Below are 23151 nucleotides of genomic sequence, written 5' to 3'. Positions count from 1 at the left end.
GAGCGGCGAAAGGAGCGCCTGGGAGGGTGCGACTGTAAGGGTCCCATAGACTTCGCCGTATCTGTGTCTTTTTTCATTTTTTCCAGGGCAACGTCAACGTTTGGGACGAACAGATGTTCCTGGTCAAAGGGGTGGTTCAGGGTGGAAGCCTGCACCTCGGGTTTGAAACCTGAAATTCGTAGCCAGGCATGCCTACTGAGGAGGACGCTGGTGTTAATTGCCCTAGAGGCGGTGTCAGCTACATCTAGAGCGCAGCGAATGGAGCTGTTGGTGATGGTTTTACCCTCCTGGATTAGCTCGTTGGCTCTATTTTTGTATTTGTCAGGGAGGTGTTGCATTATGGCTTCCAGTTCATCATAATGTGCCCTGTCAAATCTTGCCAAAAGCGCTTGCGTGTTTGCGATGCGCCATATGTTGGCAGCGTGGGATGCAGTGCGCTTGCCAGAGGCGTCTAGGAGTTTGGACTCTTTATCAGGTGGTGGTGCCTCGCCTGATGCATGGGAGTTTGCACGCTTTCTTGCAGTGGACACTACTAAGGAGTCTAGTGGTGCTGGCCCTCTGATGTAGGTGGGGTCTGTAGGGGCAGCCTTATATTTCTTCTCGATGCGAGGGTTGATGACCCTGGCCCTGACCGGGTCTTTAAAGACCTCTGGCGCGTGCTTGATAACCCCTTTAAGCATGGGCAGGATGGAAGTGGCCCTGTGTGTTGTGTCAAAGGTATCTAGGAGGAAGTCCTCCTCCATGGGGTCTGTATGGAGATCAACTCCGTGGTAGTGTGCAGCCCTATGGAGTAGTTGGTTAAACCCCATTGTGTCTTCCAGGGGGGACGGTCTTGAAGCGTAAAGGTCGTCCTGTGGGATGTTAGGGACGTCTGGAATGTTATAGTCGTCCCATGGGTCTGGGGAGCCTGTAGGAGTGGGGTCCCCTGTGGGTTGGTCATGGGGCTCGTCCCCTGTGTCATCGTAGACATCGTTATCATCCTCATCCGGAGTGGGTGTGGGGGAATGATGAGGTGGGGGAGGAGGAGGTGGTGGTGAAGGTATTCTCAAAGGGGAGGTAGCAAAGTCTTTCCTCTTTGGAGGTGGGGCTGGGGCAGGCTCGTCCAGCGGTCTCTTTTTGATGCTGAGCATCAAATGTCCAGTCTTAGGGTCTTTGACAAGTGTTTTTTGTAGTGGATCAGGCCGAAATAGTTCCTCAGTGAGTGGCCGATCCGTCGGCCCCGAAGGCGTTGGCGCCGTAGGTTTTTTTAGTCTTGGAGTCGGCATCGGTTCGTTGTTTTGAACTGTGCGGCTTAGAGATGGCTGGTTGTTTCCTAGGCTCCGAGATGACTTTCGGTTTCGAGGTGTGGGTGTCGAGGGCTTTGGATTTTTTGCTCGGCTCCGGGGACAGTGTCGGTACCGAGGAGCTGGTGCTTGTCTTCGGCGCCGAGTGCTTAGGTGTGGAGCTCGGCGCGAAGGAGGAGGAGGCCATTTTCTTTTTCGGCGCCGGTAAGGAGGAGTGTTTCTCGGCACCGACGGCAGGCTGGCTCGAGCCGGAGCCGCCAGAAGGCTTGATGGGCTTCTTAACCGGGCCCGAAGGCGAGGTGTGGGAAGCAATGTCTTTGGTCATGCCTAGGCCTGAGGGTGAAGGCATGACCGAAGCCTTTTTCGATGCCGTCGAGGGTGGGGGTCGATGTTAGTACTCACGCCCCTCTGGGCCGGAGTGATGTCCTCGACATCTGAGTCATCGGCTTCAGAGGCGCTGACGAGGCCCTCTTCGGTTTGCTGCTCTTCTGGAACATCGACGCCTTCTCCGAAGATGTCGTCGGGGATCGGTGTCGACGAGTGTGCCATGGTACTCCTCGCCCTTCGGTCCCGAATGGTCTTCTTCGACCGGAAGGATTTGCACGCCGGACAGTATCGAGCCTCGTGTTCTGGGGCGAGGCAGAGGTTGCACACCTCATGGAGATCGGTGTGGGGAAATTTGGACCCACATCGAGGACACTTCTTAAATGGAGTCCTGTCCATCAGCCAGGACCGGAGCTTAGGTAGGCCCGAAGGCCTTCGTCAACGACCGGAATCAAAAACTTCGAACGATGAGAGTCGTGTCGAGTGTGGAGATCGCGATCGAAAACAATACCACAGAAAGGGAAGGATTGCGCGCCGATCAGAAGAACTGTAAACTGTTCGGAACCGGAGCGCAAAGAACACATCCGAGCCCGATGGCGGAAAAAAACTATCTGACGATGGAGCCGAAGCCCATGCGCAGTATGATCCAAAGGAGGAGTCACATACCTCGTGACTTCCAAAGACTTTCCAAGAGGAGAAACAACTGCAAACATCCGGGCCCAACACCGGATGGCGATCAATGCACAGTATGTAATCTGCAGCTCATATGCCTCGAACATATATATATACATACACAATTATATATATATTTATATGTTAGTATTTACATATTTTTAGATATATACATAAAATGCATCTGTATGTATTCATGTATATATGTCGCAGAGAGAAGCCGTCACTATGATGATATCAGAACCATATACGAGGCCGAAGCCGAGCAATCAGCGGATAGTACTCAATAAGTAGATGGAGAATGTGGAGAACAACACACTCCAAGAAAATAATGGCAGCCCAACATGAAAACAATGCAACTGACTGAGAAGGCTACAATCTGGCCTTTGAGATAATATCTAGAAGAAAACAGCAGGTTTGAAAAAACCTAGCTAGAATAGACAAAACAAGACAACATGCTGGGTCTATAAGAAGATGAAGCTGAAGCAAAGGCTAACACACAGAAGGCCTAGAACAAGCATCCAGCCACAACATCCGATAGGAAGAGATATGAAACAGAGAGATAGAGACCTGGCTGAAGCATTGGATAAAAGATACTGGATTGGAAAAAGGGGGGGAGGTAGTCCAAAAACAAGGCACTACTTAAGAAAAGCCGAACCAACAGAATGAGTCGCAGTGCACACAAGAACAAGTGTTGAGGCCAGGAAAGAATACCTCTACAGGAGACAGGCACAGAAAAATTACAGAAAAGTATAAATCTAAGCACAAAAAAGTCTTCAATACACCAAAATATATTAAAAAGGAAAACCGGGCCCCCACATCTTCCAAAGGGAATGTACAAGAAGGAAAAAAAGTAGAAGTGGTATAACGAACCTTGTAGGGTTAGAAAACCTATCACAATCTGTGGAGGAGTGAAAGGAACCACCATTAATATTACATCCAGAGGGGGTAAAGAAGCCCCTTGCATCCAAGAGAGACGGAACCACAGGGTTTAAGGAACACGCATTAGAAGAAGGAAATGCAAGATGAAAAACAGCCACGAACACAAAGAAAGGGGCAGATGGCGAGAGCTTAAGAGTGATCAGTGAGGCAACTAAATGCCGAGGTAGGTATCTGAACTCTTGTAGAAGTGTTGTCATTGCCAACAAAGGTAGAAGGCGTTCCCTCTAAACGTTAAGTAAAAAGCATCCTCTCGCAGGAGGAATCAGTCTAAATAAAGGGCAGCAGTACAAGAGAACCAGCTCTTGAGCATGAGCCACCCACAGCAGAAATACCGGCCAGATGCCACCACAGGGAAGCCAGAGAGAACAGAGGCCGGAGTCCCTCTTGTCAAGGCAGAGCAAGAGCAGCACGATAAGAAGTGTCAAAACACAGTGATAGAGAAACAGTCCATGTGGGGACACGGCCTAGGCCAGGGACGGACAACATACCGCAGGCCATGGACTATAACACCCATCCCACTGTAATATCACTTCCCGGCAGTGGCGGGATTGGAACCTAGAGAGGCCTTTGACACCGAATGAACAAGTTATCGTGCTGCCTCGGCAGATACGGTATAAGTAAGAAGGAGAAGAACACCTGAAGGAGGGCGCTGGGGCAAGGTGGAAGGCCATTTGCACCATCTCCCCGGAGATTCATAACTGGAAATCCCATATAAGGGATACTAAAGTACCATAAGCATACCTAGGAATGACTAAGGCATGCAGAAGCTGGTCCACATAGAAACGGGAGCATAGGCAACAGTGCATCCGCACAATGGGAGCAAAATACCATAGAAAGAACAGGTTTAAGATTCTGTTGCACCCCGAATGTTCCTAAAACGCTGCAATGCAGAGTCGGCATGTGTGACAAACAGATGTCAGGTCTACCAAGATGTCCTGAACAGCCTCCCAAAACAAGCTTTAACAATGCAATAGGTCTTGCAATGACATTATTTTGCGCAATTGACATTGTAAATGGCAATGCCTTTAAAAAAATGAAAAGGCATTGTTATTTACAATACCAAAAGCAACACCTATTGCATAGCACGAAGACGGCGCCGCGCTTATTAAAGTAAAAAAAAAAAAAGTGTGTTGGGGGCAGAGAGAGAAGAAGAAATGACAAGACGTGAGATGGGGAAATAAGGCATGGAGAATTTTAAGACATATCATTAAAGTGAGTGTGTTGGGGAGACGGTTACATATCCAATTTTAATAAAAACTGTAATTGTTGCAACGCAGATCCCTTGATTCAAACGTCTGACTTGGGATTTGCAATATGTTTGTTCACTGAGAGTGCCTAACACTTGGACCAGGAACAATTATTCACGAAGTAGCTTTGCCTTGCGCACTGGTGGTACCATCTCTTATAATTAAATACCACTCCTACTGAGAAGTGCTGACGCTGTCAAATCTTAACTATAGCACCCCTGTTAGGAAACGCAGGTACTGTCCATTCGTATACCTGCTTAAAAATGGTGCGCTGTCCACCAACGTACATTAGGTCTGATAAGAAATATAAGTGTGGTATACAAGTAATACCTATCGAGAAATTCTACCACTGTCAATTTCTAGTCACTAAATCACACAGACAAATGCGATAACTCTCTGGTACCAGCATAGCAGCCAGTCACCTCAATAGAAATCCAGTCGACAAGTGCCTGCACTGAACATGGTGTGGTCACTAAGGATGCCTCAAGCACATTTAATCTAGAAAGTTACCTATCACCATTGAGAGTTGGACCCGCCCGTGACCTGTATTTGCCTCCATTCCCCCACTGTAACACCCCTAGGTAAGAGGGAAAGAACAGGGGATGATGTGTGAGCCACAGCAATCTACATATTTCCATCAGAGTTGAGTAAACCGGACACGCGCATGAATCTAAGAGCACTTACACTCGCAGAAATGAGTAGCAGGCCGCCGAACGAGAGCCAGCGTCCTGAACTGTTGTTTATCCCGTACTTTGACGGTACCTGAGAACGGCACGAAACAGCCCTTGTGGGTGCGGAGATCGCGCAGGGTCCTCGGCGGCGTTGGGAAGGCAGGCTGGGCTGGAGTGTCGACAGAACATGGAAAGAAATACATAAAAAAGACATTTACATAAAATAAGAATGGACACGCTGGGATGAGAGCCAGATGTGGTTTGTTTTTTACGGGGGCTTGAGCCTTGTTAAGAAATAATGAGTAACAGCGCCGCATTTATCGTCTAGTGTCTGCCTTTGAAAAGGCACTTGCGGTAAAATACGAGTGCGTGCCTATCTCTCCGAACCCCAGAGCTCTGCCCCACCCCACTGGCATGGGCAGGCTCCCAATAAATGGTTTGTGTCAGGGAACATGCAATAAAATTGAAAAATATATTTTTAGGATTGGCCTCTGCTGAGATATCGGAGTAGGTTTAGAGCTTGCTGCAGATTTTTGCGTGTTGAAAACTCTGCAGCCAGACTCCACCTATATCTTCTCAGCAAGTTAAAATGATTCCCGATGACGCGCACACGGTAACATCTATTGTTTCAACTCAAAGGCATAATTTGGTTTGAGATTCGCATCGTATTATATTTTTTGTACGACACTAGAGGGAGGCACCCAGCGAATAAATCCCATCTTGTGTTCAATGTTCTGCACATTAAAATCGCAAACTTTGTTTCTGTTTTTTTTGTTTCTCACGGATCTGGTTGACAGTCAAAGGCTTCACTACAAAAACTTTTTGGAGATAGAGGAGAGGTTCAATAGTGAAGCAGCAGATCTAGTTTTCAAAAAGCGAACACCATTATTTTTTATTTCTTTAAAATATAAGCTGTTGGGCAAGAAGACAGGTATGAAACTGGAAGAGGGGGGGGACGGGGAGTGAGTTAGAAAGACTAGGTCCAGTACCAATACTCCCAAGAAATATTGATTAATCACTATGTGGGAACTGTTCCTCAAAAAGAAGAAGAGATCAGTGGGCGATTTGGTCACAGAGAGTAGATGAGAAGAAAAAGTCTCTATAGTTAGTGTCCCTTGCTAGGTGGGGAGTCTCTCCTTTAGACTTTGGTGCCCTCACACACCCTTGCGGGTGTCATGCTTCATCACTGGGCGTTGCTCCTCGTGGGGGTGGCGCTGCAGTCCCCCATGGGCCCCGCGAGAGGGCTCTTTGTCAGAGTTCCTTTTTAGGAGACGCCGCAGTTGTGCATGCGGATGTGTGGGCCTAAGAAAAGGGGTGTGGTGCTTTAAAATTACCCACCGGTGCGGTGGGGATAATTTTATTCGTAGGTCCGGGGGTAAGGTTAAAATGTATACAGGGGCGTAGGGCAACCCTCTATTGATAGATGGCATAGAGGACTGGGTATTACTCCGCTGCTCCTAGTGCCCGTGTGTGTAAGTGTGCGTGCTGGTCAACATGTTTTGCGACGTGGTTGGGTCCCTAGTGGATCCCCTCGTGGTTTGTCAGGACCGTATGTGTAAAAAACATAGAGATGAAAAAGGAAAAGAGAATGGACACTCTTTATTCCTATAGCACCTCTTAATCAGGTGGTATGCGCGATTTGCACTGTGGGGGACACTGTTTTCGTGTCCCAGCCTAGTACCTGGGGAAAGAGAAGGGAGACAAAAGACAAGGAACAAACAAACATATAGATACTCCATGTCAGACAAGTCAATAAATGCTGGACAATCAAAAGACATCTAAAGGAACTCCCTTTCAATGCTTGTTGGTGCATGCTGGTTAGAGGATGGATGAAGGTGCACCAGCCTGAATTGTGGAAGACTTAACATGCACTCGTTTTTTGATGGTGCTTGTATATACATATCACCATGCATTTTGTAGTGTACATTAGTGACACAAACAGAAGTGCATACTTATTGTAAAGAGTGTAACTGGAGAAAAAGGCTCTCATGTATTATCGTGGTGGCCACCCGAGTGATGCAGTCACACAACGCGGAGACGCTGGTAGACACTGCGTGTGGGATAAACCAAGGTGCAGTGGGGGTTAACATAATTAATAACAATCCCATTTGGAGTATGCTGATCGGGTTGTCATTAGTGACGACAATATTGTGCATAGTAATCTGAAGGAAGTGAAATACAAGTTTACCCCTCACGAGAAGGAAAAGGGCCTCCTCGTAAGTCCTCGCGGCGGCGAGGGGGAATCACTGTAAAGAAGGAAATGCTATCGGTAAGGGTTCTTCGCATCGACATACCTCTGCCAGTAGCCTGTCGATGTAAAGCAGCGGAGTAATACTCATGTAGTCAACCCCTCGTCGGTGCCTATTAACCTGCCCTGCCGTGTAGAGGACTCCGGAGTAGCGGTAGATGGGATGACTCTGGTGTTTAAGTGGTTTAAAGCGTAAGTAAACCGGGGGCGGGGAAGGCGTGTCCCAAGTGCGCTAGGGACTCAACCCGGAAGTCGATACGTCGGCTGAGCGTGGCCGCCATTTTGGAATGGTAAAGCCGGTATTGTAAATTGTGGTAAATACTGGAAAACCATGATGGTAAAAGGTAAATAAATATATATGGTGCAGAGTATAGTGATCCCAGGAAAATGTAAAATAAGTCTAATAACAGCATTAATTTAGAGAAATGGTGATGGTGAAGCGCGAGGGGATCCACTAGGGACCAAACCACGGCACGAAACATGTTAACCAGCACGCACACTTCCTCACACAGGCACTAGGAGCAGCGGAGTAGCATAGGCCATGCTAATTAGAAACAGATGGCCCTCCCTAAAGATAAAGAAAGTGCTTCACGACAGCCGTGAAGCAGACGACCCAGTCCAGATGGGCTGTCCAAAAGGGAGAAAAGGCAGTGGCCCAAAAGCATCCTTTTCAATGGGAAGCCAGCAGTTAGCCTAAACACTGAAGCGACCCAATGAAAATGATGGGCGGGGCTTCAAGCCCCCTTCTTAAATCTCCTCTCTCACTTTAGGTCTCGCCGAGCGAGCACTGCATGCGCTGCAACGCTAGGCGAGACCTAAAAACGGAGTTGTGGAGCCAGGCATGATGGCGGAGTGCCACTGAAAAAGCCATGGCTTGACTCACTGAATGCGTGGTGTCCATACCACATCATATTGTCAACTTAGCCGCCTGTTGTCCATCCTGGAGTATCTGGGTAAAAGTATTCCGGGTCTCACCTAAAAGCGACGGTAGCAGGTGCAATCCCACAATGCATGGGAAAATCAGCCCAGAATGCAAGCGGTATTAACTGACTGTAATGCTGAACTGGTGGAGGAGAAAATATTCATACCACAATTGTACAGTGTTCTGGATTCCCAGCTCAGAGGTACATTAGGAAGGGTGTTGAGGTCAGGAGAGGCTATACCGGCCTGTACCACAACACTATATGGAGTAGGATGCTGAAGAAGGCAGGCCGGATCATCTGGGGCGGGTGGTGTCTACGTGCTATAGACTGGTCCACAGAGGCCCCCGCAGTGGGCTTAGCCCAAGTCCCCAACAAAAGGTCATATAATGCTTCCCTATAGGGAAGCACAGACTCCGCATAACACTCAGGAGGGTATCCAGGCACTGTCCATGGGCACAGGAAGATTAAGTGATTTGCCCAGAATCAAAGGATATTGCTCCGACCCAGAGAGACTAACCCAGATCCCAAATCGGCAGCTCTGGCCGCTGTGCGACATCCTTTCCCTCTTCAGAATGAGGAAAAGTGTTGGAGGTGAACAGTACCACTGGGACCGCGCCCGATGCCGTCCAGCACCGATGCAGCGACGTCTCTGCATCGGATAGGGGAAGTGGCGTAGTGGTGATCGGCACGGCTGCTGACGGCTGATCGGATAGCAGTGTTGCAGGTTGGAACTCCGAAGGGCTGTGCACCAGAGCCGACAGGGATCCAACTACAGATCCAGAGGGCCTAACTGAAACTGAGGGTGACCCCACCGACGTGGATTCAGTCAAGGCTCCTCTAACCTCCTTGAGGCTGAAAGGTGCATCTTCTGGAGGTGGAAGCCCAAAGATGGCACGTAGGGAGGAATAGTACTGCATGTGGTCTAGAGTCGCTTCAGCTGCAGGGAAGGCAGGGAGGTGCGTGGTAGACTCTTGCAACGACTCCACAGCCAGAGGCCAGGAGGGGGTGTTGGGGAGGCAGCGCGTACACAGCAAAGTCAGGGAATGCTGCAACTTTGACTGCTTGTGTCTAAACTAACCTTTGGATGTCAAGAACGAGAGACACCCACAGGAATGACTCCTGGCAGGCTCTCAGGCGTTCTCTGAGTTGAGAACGAGATCGCGAACAACACGAGGCATGCAACTACCGCACCAGTAAGAGCTTCATGCGGTGTCCCCACAACGCCTTTGGGCAAAGTTTGCGACAGGAGTCGTACTTGTCGGAGTCATGGTGCTTCACAAGGCACCACATACAAAGAGTTTGAGGGTCCGTGGCCGATATCTGTCTTCCACAGGACCCACAGGGTTTGAAACCTGAGGACATAGGAAAAAGGATGGCACACTGTTCAGTCAACAAAAATGTCTAAACAGACCAAAAAAACGGCCTGGGGAACAGCTTACCGGATCCACATTGGAAGCGTGAAAAAGAAACAAGCATTGGCATAGCCAATAGGTCTCGCTTTTGGGAGACCTTCTAAGTATTTAGTTATGCAGCACAATATCATTGGTGCAACAACATCAACTGTTGCATGGCTAAACCCTTATAAGGTCCCAAAGGCGAGATCTATTGGCTATGCCAATGCTTGTTGACAGTGCAAAGAAAAGGTAAATTGCTGCTTTACTTTCTCCCAGTCGATCAAGGCCCATGACTTTCTACTCCCAATAACGCAAACAAACCCAGTCAAAGGTGGTCTGTGCCTCTGTCCTATCAAAGTAAGCTATGTGGAAATAGAAGCAGACAGCTCATCTACTTAAATAAAATGTGATAACGGTTGACTCCAGTCTGGCATTACGTGTCTGCCCTGAGTGCTAGTGAGTTGTCTCCCTCCCACACAGAAGGCAGATGTCAATGCTGTGTCCATGCCGCTCTGCTGCCATTACTGGTACTGTTTGTGTACTGCCTGGAGCCTGTCACAGCAGAGACGGCTGTGAGGGGAACTGCTCCAACCTATTTCCTTCGAAAGTGCAAAGAACACATTTTCATGGGACCATGGGACACAGGGTGACTGCAAAGCACCTTCTTCTGGGCCGCAGATTCGGAAAAACAAAAAATACCATTACAATAATGCGTCCTTCATCATCTGGTTCGTGATCATGTGGGCATAGGGCACAAATGTGTTTAAGTACGAGTTACTTACCTTCGGTAACGATGTATCTGGTAGAGACGATTCTAGCCGTAGATTCCTAGGCGTGAGACTGGATCCGGAAAATTTTTTGCCACAGCATCCCTGCGCGCCGGGGGGACGGCACCACGTGACTCCGCCCTGACGTCGCCCGCATCCGTGACATCAGCGAGAATACACAAGTCCCACCCCGGCGCGCTTACGTCAGTTTTCTTCGGAGAACTTTTCCGCGCCACAACGCGGAGCCATCACTAACAAAACCGTGAGAGTACTGGAACAGTGTGCGAAAAAGCCCCACTAAACAGAAGGGAAAGAAACAATGGTGAGGAACAGAACCATCCAGAATTAGAGCCAGGCACTGAGGCACCAAGATCTGGAATGAAAGAACAGGGCACCCCTACTGGAAAGCAATCCCGCAAACAAATACAACAGCCTCTCCGGGGCAGAAGCATGTGAAAAATACACAGCAGACCAAGAAGTCTGCAACCACCGCCCGTAACAGAAAGGGACACCAAGGTCAGAACGGAGAGCAATGACCATACAACCTCAGACAACACTAGCAGGGAGAAAGTCTCCAGAACGCCAAAGTCAAGACCAGCCAAGGCACCTCAACCCCAGGGACTGCCAAAGACAGAAGTGCAGGCAACAAAGGGAAGAAGACGCACGAGCGAACCCCACACTGGAGGTCAGGGTGCAGAAGTGCCTATAAAGACAAGAAGGGAACAACAAGGCGAGTATCCCCCGAAGGAGGGAATAAGAAAGACACTCAAAAAAGGCAACCACCCGGAGGCAGGCAAGTGCAGAAGACCCAGAGGGCCCTCGGAGGAAGGGCGGGTCGTGAAGGAATCTGCGGCTAGAATCGTCTCTATCAGATACATCGTTACCGAAGGTAAGTAACTTGTACATCTGATAGAGACTACTAGCTGCAGATTCCTTAACGTAAAATAGATACCCTAGCCATACCCAAGGGAAAGGAGGGGCTGCGAGAGGACCTCCCCAGCTCAGGCGAACCCAAGACCCCGACAGGGGATAATCGCCGGGACAGGGAAAGAACCCAGTCCTCCCCAACAGGGGATGAGCCACAGGGACAGGGAAAAGAGCCCAGTCCCCCCCCCCACCAAAAGACTAGAACTGCAGTGTCGCAGAGAACACCGACCCACAGGGGATGTGTCACGACAACAAGTGGCAGCCCCACCCTCACCAAGCAGGAGAAGGAAGGGCAATATGAAAGGAGGCCATCAGCCAATGTACCAGGGACCTCCACCGGAAGCCGAAAGGTACAGGCAATACGAAAAGAGACCAGTAGCCAATGTACCAGGGACCTCCACCGGAAGCCCCAGGTACAGGCAACGTGAAAAGAGGCCAGCAGATAATGGACCAGGGACCTCCACCGGAAGCCCCAGGTACAGGCAACTCAGGGGAGCACCAAAAAAGAAGAGCAACCCAGAGACTCCAAGGAGAAGAGCAGAAACGAGGGCAAGAGCCCTCCACCGGAAACACACCCCGTGAAGAGGGCAGCCAAACTCATCACAGCTGGACATCAACAGGCCAGACAGAACAGCGCCTCAGTAATAAGGCAGGTGGAAGAGAAAAACATAGTCCGAGAAGGCTCCCGAAAAACCAGAAGCAGGGGCGCCAGGCCTCCCTCCAAGGCCCCTGGCCATGGACCAGAAGAACCGGCAGGCGCAGCTGGGTGCCAACCAGCCACCAGCCGGAAAATAAGAGGAGAAACAAATAGGACGAACCAAGTCGTCAACACAGGAAAATAACCATTCTGGACCCCAGACAGAGGACCAGGCCAAACGGCAGACAAAAGGCAAAAACACTACAGCACAACGCCGCAGCTGCCCAACAAAATGCACCAGCGGCATACAACACCACCAGGAAGGCAAGGAACTCGCAAGGGGAAGTCCACACCTTCCCAGTGTAAGGCAGGGCTATCCAATAGCTACAAATACCCCACGTAGGGTAGGACACGGCCCCAGAGGTATGGAACCACTCTTAGGGAAACAATCCCGCATCAGAGAACCAATCAGAAAACCTGCAGCAGAAACCACAGAAGGCTTAGTAAGCAGCCAAAAAGAACACTCTTTGCCAAAAGGGGCTGAACCCGCAGCCAACTGAAGAGGTAGGTCAACTCAGGACATCGAGGACACAGAACACCTCAAGAAAGTGTAACATTCACCCCAACACCAGATTCCAGGAGCAGTGGGATAACACCTCCCACTAAGACCCGGAGTATGAACAAAACCACCCACTGAGGAGGAGGAGGAGGAGGTAGACGGAGCCCCGCTAGAAGACACTGAATGGCGCAGTCCGCATGAGTGTTAAACAGAAGGACCCCGTCAAAGGGCAGATCAACCAGACATTCCCTGATATTTTCAGGAAAAACAGCATCACGCAGCCAGACATGGCGACATCCAAAGTCGCACGAAGAGTAAATGCGGCCAACTCCCTACCATCCAACACATGGCTCCGTAGGTCAGCATGGGCATCCTCATGAGAGACATAAGAACGAAGGGACTCGACAGAGTCCCACAGACTGGAAGTAGCCCTGGTCAATACACACAAAGTGTTAAGCGCCTGCAAAGCAGCGCTAGAAGAAGCGAAGACATTACGCCCCCATGAATCCAACCACCGGGCCTCCCGAGACAACAACACCACAGGCAAACACGGAAAGGCATTCCGCAGAAGAGAGCCTTGAGTAGAAGGGTGGAAAGAAAGACAAACAGGGTCCTGCTAAGCAGGGCGGTGATGATGCAGAAGTGCCTGAGGCACTGGATCACCCGTGGCAGAGCGCCCCCAAGCCCCCATAAGAGAATTGTGGAGTGACGCTTCAAAGGGAAGGAACAACTCCCGGCCACCAGAGCCCTGGTGGAGAACTTCCAAAAGGTTGTCCGTAGGCAACGGAGTGACAGGTTCACCCATCCGCAGAATACCAGCGGATGTGGAAATGGCCCGAAGAAAGGCAACACTAGCCTCCATAGGGCGCAGCCGAGGAGAAAGTACTTCCTCCGTGGGCGACGGCTGCAGGCTGAGCCGCCGTTCTCCATGTCCAGGGGGAAGCGGCCAGCCCCGGAATAGTGGAGGATACACAGATGAATGAGGAACTTGAGGGACCCCAGAAGGCGGAGAGGCCAGGGAAAAAGCCACCCGCGAGCCACGGAAAGAAGGGTTCGAGGATTTAGGCTGTGGGGATGGCGAGGAGCCCTCCCTGGAAGATGCCGGTAAAAAGGCAACAACATGGCGCCCTGTCTCCGGGGAGTCCACCACCGGCGCCTGAGCGGTGTCAGTCGGCGCCGGAGTGGGCCCGACTCCTGCCACCACGTCCTCACCATGAGGGTGGGGCGGGGTCGACGCCAGAACGGCAAGGGAGCCGCGCCGAAAAGGCGCTGGCTCGGCCTCAGACGGGGCAGCCGTCCGCGCCGAGGACTGAGGGGGACTCCGGAAAGCACCCTAGGTCCCTGCCTCTACCCGTGACTCCACCATGCCGGGGAGGAAGGCTCCTGGCACCAAAGCGGCACCGGCTCGACCTCTGGTGAGGCAGCTGCATGCTCAGAGGACCGAGGGGGACTCGGGGGCAAGCCCGGAGTCCCGGGAGTCTCCTGCGACGCCACAGGGAGCCCCGTAGGGATTTGCGGTGAGGCAGGGACGCCAGGCGCTGAAGAGGGGAGCCCCGAAGGACCACACCTCGACAACACCACTCTCCTACGACCTGGAGCCGAAAATTCCAGCGCCGGAGCCGCCGGCAACTCCACAGAAGACCCCGCGCAAGGCAAGGGATCCGCGGACGTCTCAGGAGGTGGAGGAAGGGTCAAAGAAGCCTGCAGCGCCTCCGTGTAGGTTGTCATTTGGGCCCTATTCGCCTCTACGCCAGGAAACGGTGGATAGGAAGGCGACAGGTGAGGACGCATGTCCCGGGGGGAGCAGGCGCCCACCGCGAAAGGAGGACAAGGCCTCGGAGATAAACTGAAGGACCTACCAGCCTGCGAGCCACGCCCTCGGGGCCGCTGCAAAAGACGCTGTTGCAGACGAAACTGGCAGTTCCTTGCTTCCGAGGTAGAGGACGGACGCTGGGATGACACCGACCTGGACAAGCGTGCCGACAGCAACTTCATCCGGCGCTCCCGCCATGAATTAGGCATAAGGTGCTGGCAGGCGTCGCAGCTCTCCGAGTCGTGGTGAGGGTCCATCGCCGACATGGGACGCACACAGGAGGTACACGTTTTGAAGCCCGAAGGCAGTCGCACACTGTTCCACTGAATGCCAAAGCGTGTTTAGAATAGAAGGCCCAAAAACAGGCCAGGACACAATCCGTTGCACGCAGAAAAGAGAAAAAACTGATGTAGGCGCGCCGGGGTGGGACTTCTGTATCCTCGCTGATGTCACGGATGCGGACGACGTCAGGGCGGAGTCACATGGTGCCGTCCCCCCGGCACGCAGGGATGCTGTGGCAAAAAAGTTTCCAGATCCAGTCTCACGCCTGGGGGTAATTCTACGTTAAGGAATCTGCGGCTAGTAGTCTCTATCAGATATAACCCGCAGGTGACCTGTGGTTGGCCAGCTGGCTTCAACTTCTAAGTTGCATATGTCATTTTATTTTTTGCAGGCAGGCAGCAGGGTCCGAGTGATCCCCTCTGAAATGTAATGTGTGGGTGCCCCCATTCTACTGTGGGGGTACACCAGACTCCTTTACACCCCTCAATGTAAGGCACCGGTGCTTGCGAACATAATACCCTGTGCCCTGCAGCCCTACGCCCGGTAGTAGAATTCTGACTGAATTGAAAGCTATAAGCGGGGCCAGGCGATGAGTGGGCACAGTGCAAAACTGTACCTCGGTTTGGGCAACATGCCCGAGCGATGGGACGAGGGATGGCAGGCAGCGGATGGGGGCGGCGATGGAGAGTGGTACAGCCTCACTAAGGGGATGTGAGATGCAAAATCTAAACCACAGTTTCTATCACAGAGTTTGAGCCTCACTTCAAGTTTCCCCATGGAGAAATCAATTCACGAACATGGTGTTTCTGAAATTGGGTGCGATCATGACGTCTTCAAGTGCTCTGAGTCAGGAAGGAGAGCTACTTACTGATTCCAGGGAGACAGGGGAGTGGAAGAATGAAAAAAACATGGAGGAGCCAGGGTATTGAAAACAGAGTGGGTGAACACCGGATAAGAGAATGAAGAGAGACTGAGTGTGGGGTGACAGAGGGAAGAAGAATGAATAGAGGCAGAGGAGGACAATGCGCCGAAAATGAACATTTTGTAGCACAGGATTGGCACATCATGTCTCGCATCGAGGCAGACCTCATGATGTAAGGACTGGAATGGGTTTAAAAAAAAAAGTAGTCAAAATTCATTCCTTAAGGAGACTTCTATCAGACTAAGTACTTTAAAAATAGCGGTCACAAGAACACGAAATTTAAAAAATTGAACTACTTAGACAAGCAAATACTAACGCATCCAGTTTCGAAGTACTGCCTTAGCATTTCATGCAGTGGGACAACTCATCAGAGCAAGAATTCAACAAAGTTAACGGGAGTGGTGCTGATATTTTAAAACAATGCGGATATAAGGCTGATATTTAAAAGCAATACGGTGCGTGCGTGTATGCGTGCACGCGCAGTGTGCTCTTTTTCAAAGCACATACTCATGCTTGTGGCACGCCGCTGCGCACTCCTGCAAGGTGTATGCCACCACAAGCACGAGTATGTGCTTTGAAAAAAGAGCTGCACAACGGCTAAAGGTCTCCTATGCAGCACATGCGCGCTGCGTAGGCGAGATCTAAAAACTGACATCAGCGCGTCAGGGAAGGGCTTATATGGACTCCGTCGTCATCACATCCGGTGGTCAACATTGCTATGGAGTCACACTTCACCCTCTACAGACGTGCAGAGGTACTGCTGTAAAACATTTACGGATTCAGTCTGGCACCTGGGGAGAATTCAAAGATAATGGATCTGAGGCTAAACGTCTCTATCAGGTTGAGCATACTTGGGCAACAGTTTTAATGACAAACTTGCAATTGAGAGAGAATGAAGGGCACTGGAAGGTGAAGCTCATACAAGGCCACAGATGTACTGAATTGAAATTGCATCTAAAAAGCGGTTAATACCCCTGATGAGGTAAGGAAGCACTTTACGGTCGAGTAGTATGCTACCCTGGAGCCCAAATTTAGTTGGCATTAGCCTTGTGCTATCAAACCATCCCAAGCATTCACTCCACTTTCTTTAAGGTACTCTAATGCCTTAGGGGTGGTCCTTTTCAATGGGGTTATGTGAGAAGCAACTGGTTGATGAAATGAATAGATATCGGCAGGTTGCAGGTATATTGTTTCAAAGAAAGAGAGATTAAGGCAGACATGCAATTTAGGGTAGTCAAGAGACATGGAGAAGGGAGGGAGAGCGACATTCAACAAGGGAGGGAAACACAAAGTTTTAAAATCAAGGACAGTTTTTTCATGGAGGGTTTTTAGAAATATAGCAAGTGGAGATCGTTGGTGATGTGGTGTGTGCATGTCTGTGTGTGCCTATCTCTCCTGAAGAGCAGATTACGAGGGGGGAGTTTACGAATCCCAATGTTAGGATGCAGAACATGAGGGTTAACATGGAGGGCAGATCTGGTAGCCCGGGTTTCCAGTTGAAAGGCACTGGGAGTCAGAATGATTGGGGCCCCCAGAAGTTGGGTGCACAGATTTGAGAGGCTGGGTCATCAGGGAATGCAGTGCATCCACTGAGGATAGCAGAGGAGAGACACCCGGAGCTCGGCAAGAAGACGGGCTGGGGCCTGCCAGATATGTGTGTTCAGGCAAGAATACTCAGCGGATAAGGGGGTACCTGATACTTAAGCAGTGCCACATTATAGTAAGGTGCTCCAGGGGCCTGCTCCGTCTGTCGCTGGAGATTGCTTGTCAGAGCCGGCATATTCAGCCAGAAATCCTTCGTTCGGAGGTCACTTTGGGACAGATCACTACAAAACAAGAAAGATATGCAGGGGAAGTTAACAAAAGTAGTGGTGACATCCCTCCCTGGTGCAACAGTGTAAGCAGTGAGTACAGCGCCATGTGTCACTGCAGTTCCTCGCAGCCACGGAGGATCCAAGCTAAGGAGATCACCATTTCACAGATTAACCACAATCAGTGGAGCAGATACAAATATTTATGAAGCTCCTCTTCTCTGCATGTCAACCATCCCTTCTTTTCACTTACCTCCCCACTTTCAGGAATATGCACTTTTACTTACTACACCCAAAAAATGTGCATTCAACCATTTTCAGCCATGAAGGCCCAGATAGAACAGTTTTACTTGTGCAGCTAAAATTCTCCCCAGATTCGGCTACCACCATTTATGGATCATTGTGGGAAGAATAGTGACAATTAGGAACACAAGCTAGTGACTCTCCTTCCTGGCTGCACTTCACACCTTACCCTTTCCGATGAACTGCCTGCCTACCTCTTCCCAGCACATAAGTCAGACACCCACATTCCAATGAGGCAGGCCGCAATCTTCAACAATGGTGAACCCGAAGGCCTGGACATGCTCCAAGTGTCCTATGCACCTGTGCACTACAAACCACTGCACCTTCAGAATTTTCTGGTAACCATACTCTTTCCCAACAACACCTAAGCAACTACTCGCCACTCCTACCTGTAAAGAAGCTCTGAGTTTGGGAGGAACTGCTCGATGCGAGTAGTATTGACGAGCCGGAAGCTGAGCACAGGCGGTGGAGGTGTTGAGCTGAAAACTCGCACGATGCCGGCTGGAAATGACATGGTCACTTCCCCAGTGATCTTCACCAAGCATCTGACGTGGGAAAAACAAGAAAAGTGTAAAAGAAGTAATAAAATACAGAAAATTAAAAAGGGAGGAGAACAAGATTGAGGGCAAGTGGAGACATGATTCCCAGAAAACAGCTACTCTCTACACATATTGTACTGTACAGGGTAAAGTACAGTACTGAGGCTGCATCCATCCGCGGGCCATAAAACGACAACAGGATAGGGTGCATCCCGGACAGCCTTGTAGCAAAATGATTACAAAGCCTACAGCCAGGTTTTACACTTTAACTGAATCTTATTAGCAAGGACTAAGAAAGCGCAGAAAGCAGGCTCTGGGACCACAACATTTTTTGCATTTTTCAATGCATGTTTCAAATGATAGATATTTGTATCATTGACAATCACCCTAACCTCTACGGGGGAGTGGCGATTCATAACTCATGACTTCAGTGTAAGATAAGTGATTAAAAAACATTTAAAGATGACATCACCACATCCCAGGGGAGTGCATATCCACTCCTTACCAGACAATGGCTCTTGGGGTATCATCAAATGTGCCAGACTTCAAAGCTGAAGCCTGGTTGATGATCACGTAACAACTTTCAAAGCATGTGTGTGGTTGAAAAAGGGCGAGTGAGTGAAAACAATGACACCTTGGGAGGAAAGAGGAAGTAAATGAGAATAGGCACAGGAGGAGACTTTTTTAAATTACGAAATGAAAAAAAAAAGAATCAACACTTCCAAAAGAAAAAGAGGAACAAAAAATAAAACTTAAAAAAAAACAAGTATAAGGATGAACAACAAAAAGTAAAATGAACGAAAGATATTGAAAAGGACTAGTGAAAACGCAAATAAAAAAAGATTAAACAACCACATTAAAAGACTGAAGAAAACTGCAATTGAGTAAAAATGGAGAAAAGGTTATTAGGGTAACAGAAGAAATGGCAAACCGATGCAAAAACACAAACAGAACGGAGGAGCAAACCAAACAAGCATTGGCATAGCCAATAGGTCTCGCCTTTGGGACCTTATGTGTTTAGCCAGAACTTTTGGCTATGTTGTAGAGCATTGTGGCTGCTGTGTATCATGTTGAAAAGTTATAATACAAAGTGTTAAGCATTTTTGTTACCTTTATACAAACCAAGACAACATTATATACAACTGAACAACCTGATTAAAAAAAGATTTTAACATAAAAAATGTCTTCTAGTTTTTTGTACTTGCACTGCTGGCAACTTCTTCCTGCCTGTTCTCATGCTTGTTTGTAATAAAAAAATTGTTATGGGGGAGCGGGACATAAATAACGGGGGAGTGGAGGTTGGAAAACAGTAATTTAATTAGACCACGAGCAGCGGACGGACAGTATGGGAGAATCAATAGATGCCAGATTCAGAGGGCAGACTGACGTGATGCTTAAGTGATGTCTGGTCATGCTTAGGTGGTGCGCTGATGCAAAATGGTGGTGGTGAGTGATGTTTGGTGCTCAGGTGGTGACACTATATGGTGTGGATTGTGGAGTTGTGGAGTTGAAATGTGTTGTGTGGTGTGTAATTATGTGGTGTGTATTGGAAATGTGTGGAGTTGAATTGTGTGGCCTGGAACTGTGGTGTTGAGTGAAATTATGCTTAGTGAAATTGTGTCATGGTGTGGAGTGCATTTATGTTCATTGGTGGCATGGGGCATAAAGTGCATTTATGTGGAGTGTATTTATGTTGCATTGAGTAGAGTGCAATTATGTGGCGTGTAATTATGTGGCACTGAGTGGTATTATGTGGAGTGTATTTATGTTGCATTGAGTAGAGTGTAATTATGTGGTGTGTAATTATGTGGTACTGAGCGGTATGTGGAGTGTATTCATGTTGCATTGAATAGAGTGTAATTATGTGATGTGTAATTATGTGGCACTGAGTGGTATTAAATGGAGTGTATTTATGTTGCATTGAGTAGAGTCTACTTATGTGGCTTGTAATTATGTGGTACTGAGTGGTATGTGGGGTGTATCAGTGAGTTCACCTGTTTCGAATGACACTCATGAAAGGGGGCAGTTAGTGCTTTAAATGGGCAGGTATTGTCCGGTACTGAGTACTGCACTTTTTTATTTTGAGAGGGAGTGTCCCTGCACTTCTCAAGAAAAAGTTGCATTGGAGAGTAACAGCACTTCTCAGAAACAAGCAGGTACTCTAGTACAGAGTACCTGGCAGCACTACTATTTTCCCATTTAAGTACTGGGGGCAGTACATACCATCTGACTCGGCTCTCTCTCCTGTGTGGAAGAAGTACACACCCGTCCTGCAGAGTAACTGCACCCAACTTGGCTCTAGCTCCTGCAGTGGGAGTGGCGTGAGTCTGTCCTGCAGAAGGACAGTGCATGCTTCAAGCACTGAGGTGTTCATGTAGACGGAAAAGGTGCACTCCTGCTAGCTTCCGTAAGAGTCGCTGCAAGGGCCAATCTTTGGCGCCTAACCTACAGAGAGGGGCAGTCCATGCGCCTGGTCCAAGGTAGTCACTACACACACGCAGTGTAAGGTCCGCTCCCTGAGGCGCTCTTGAAGATGGGCAGCGCACACAACTCTCCCATTAGCAGAAGTGTCCATGCATGGACCAGTCCCTTGCGCCTGTCCTGCACAGGAGCAGTGCATGTGCCTGAACCCCCTCTGTTGCATGCACCCGTCTGCAGTCTCTTCCGCTTCTGCCTCCTCCGTACACAGAGGCACAGTCGGTGTGCACACACCTCGCTCCCTCCTCCATTCATGCAGCCGGCAGATCCGTACCCAGCTTCTCGGGCCTGTCCCCCGCTCCCCTCCCTGCAGCAGGCAGCGCTGTAAACAAAGGCAACCAGGAGAGTGAGGAGCAGCAGGCACGGGCACAGCAAGCACGAGCAGGAAAGGCACGGGGAGGACGGAAAAGACCTGCAGTAACCACGGGGAGCAGTGAGCAGGCAGGGGTGGATGAAACCACCGCGAGGTGTGAAATTAGCGGGCACAAGACGTGCAACTTCAGTGGGTGCAGCGAGCAGGTCGCTCGGAGGTGAAGTAGCAGGCTCAGGATCCCAGAGGTGCCAGGAACAGGTACAGGGAGGTGCAACAATCACAGGAGGTACAGGGAGCAGGCACGGGAGGTACAGGAACAACAGGGCACAGGGAGGAGCAGTAGTCACAGGAACAGCTGGCACGGCAAAAGTAAAAGCAGCGCGAGTGGTGCGCGCGCGCTCGGCTCGACCTAAAAAACACGAGCACCATCTGTTTCCAATTACCGCCAACGCGATGATTGGAAACAGATTGGGTTAAAGCTTGCTCCCGCGGACCCTAGGCTAAGGACCAGAGAAGGCGGGACATGCACCCGCTTTGAGCCAATTGTGTGCTGTCTTTCTTAGAAAGACGCACGCAAAGGCCAATCGCGGGTTAATATTAAAAAAGCACACGCATGAGCGTGTGTTCGAAGCTGAAAAGCCTTTACTAAATGTCTTGCAGAGCAGCGCATGCGCGCTGGCTCAGGCGAGACCTAAAAAAAGGACAAAAATAGCAAAGGAAAAGGAAGATACAACTTTAAAAGTGGCGATCAAACCAACAAAGTCAAGGCAGAATATTTAAATCAAATATCAGAATATTCATATGACAGAAGACAAAAAAGCAAACCAGACAGACTAATCACAGAAGAGAGGCAACCACCATAAAGAAGGCCAGGCAATAAAGGAAAGGCCCAATAAAATTGGAGAGCAGAGTAAAGGTAGAAAAAATGAGTAACTTGAAGTGATCTAAGGTACAATAAAAGAATGTGGAAAGAACTAAACAAAATCCAATGCAGGAGGGAAAAGAAAGCAAAAAGTACGAATTTAGTAGAAGGAAAATATTTTTTTTAGAACATTAAGAAAGGGAAACAGGGAAGCTCGCAAATAAATTAAGATTAAACAACAAAAGCAAAAATTAATCTGGAAACAGGAAATCAAAGGAAATGCAACAGGAACAAGAAACAGACAAGAAGGAATACCTAGAGGGAAAAGAGAAAACTGTGCAGAGAAAGTAGCGAGATTAAAATGTGAACCCAGACTTTTGTAATGATTAGAAAAGTGATAAATTGTCCCGTCGAAATTTCAGGGAAAATTAGAAAAAGATGAGCTCTGGCGAGGTCGATGGCGAAGGGTTCATCTATCAAAGCAATACATTATTTTTGCCGATGAAGTCCAACGCAGACCCTTGACCTTGCCAGGTAGGTCGCCCGCTGCAGCTCCACCTGCGCTTCTGAGTGCCTTGTTGCTCCTTTTGCTCCTGTGCCCCGCTGCCCATTTTCTCTTCTGTTTCCCCGCTCGTCTGCCTTTGCTCCCCTGTACCCCGCTGCCCACCTGCTCATTTTGTTTCCCCGCTCGTCTGCCTTGTTCCCCTGTGCCCCGCTGCCCATGTTCTCTTTTGTTTCCTCACTCGTCTGCCTTGTTCCCCTGTGCCCCGCTGCCCATTTTCTCTTTTGTTTCCTCACTCGTCTGCCTTGTTCCCCTGTGCCCCGCTGCCCATTTTCTCTTTTGTTTCCCCGCTCGTCTGCCTTGTTCCCCTGTGCCCCGCTGCCCATCTCTGCCTTCTGTGCTTTCCTGCCGCTGCATCACCCGCGGCCCTGCCCCCCGTGCCCATTCACTGCCCCCTGCCACCCGCCTCCCAGCTGCTCCTCCCTCCTACCTCCCCTTAAAATGGTGGCCGCTGCGCGGTGAGAAGAGCGACTCTTGACCTTGCGAGCTAGGTAGCTCCCCCCCCACTGCAGCACCACCTGCACTTCTGAGTGCCTTGTTGCTCCTTTTGCTCCTGTGCCCCGCTGCCCATTATCTCTTCTGTTTCCCCGCTCGTCTGCCTTTGCTCCCCTGTGCCCCGCTGCCCACCTTCTCCTTTTGTTTCCCCGCTCGTCTGCCTTGTTCCCCTGTGCC

General features: G+C 49.7%; 1 protein-coding gene across 4 annotated transcripts in view; it reads right to left on the bottom strand.

The window, feature by feature from the left end:
- Positions 1-23151, bottom strand: part of FCHO1 (FCH and mu domain containing endocytic adaptor 1) — a 228030-nt gene that overhangs the window by 29950 nt on the left and 174929 nt on the right. For all 4 annotated transcript variants that reach the window (XM_085639705.1, XM_085639708.1, XM_085639709.1 and 1 more), the window contains exons 24-25: positions 18115-18270; positions 17305-17437 (exon numbers count right to left, since the gene is read on the bottom strand). In XM_085639705.1, the coding sequence (XP_085495831.1) occupies positions 17305-17437; positions 18115-18270 (289 nt within the window). The remainder of the gene's footprint in view (positions 1-17304; positions 17438-18114; positions 18271-23151) is intronic.

Source organism: Triturus cristatus, chromosome 12 (assembly GCF_964204655.1).
Source record: "Triturus cristatus chromosome 12, aTriCri1.1, whole genome shotgun sequence".
Classification (NCBI taxonomy): Eukaryota; Metazoa; Chordata; class Amphibia; order Caudata; family Salamandridae; genus Triturus; species Triturus cristatus.
The sequence above is the reverse complement of the archived record's forward strand: the minus strand, read 5'-3'. Positions and strand labels throughout refer to the sequence as shown.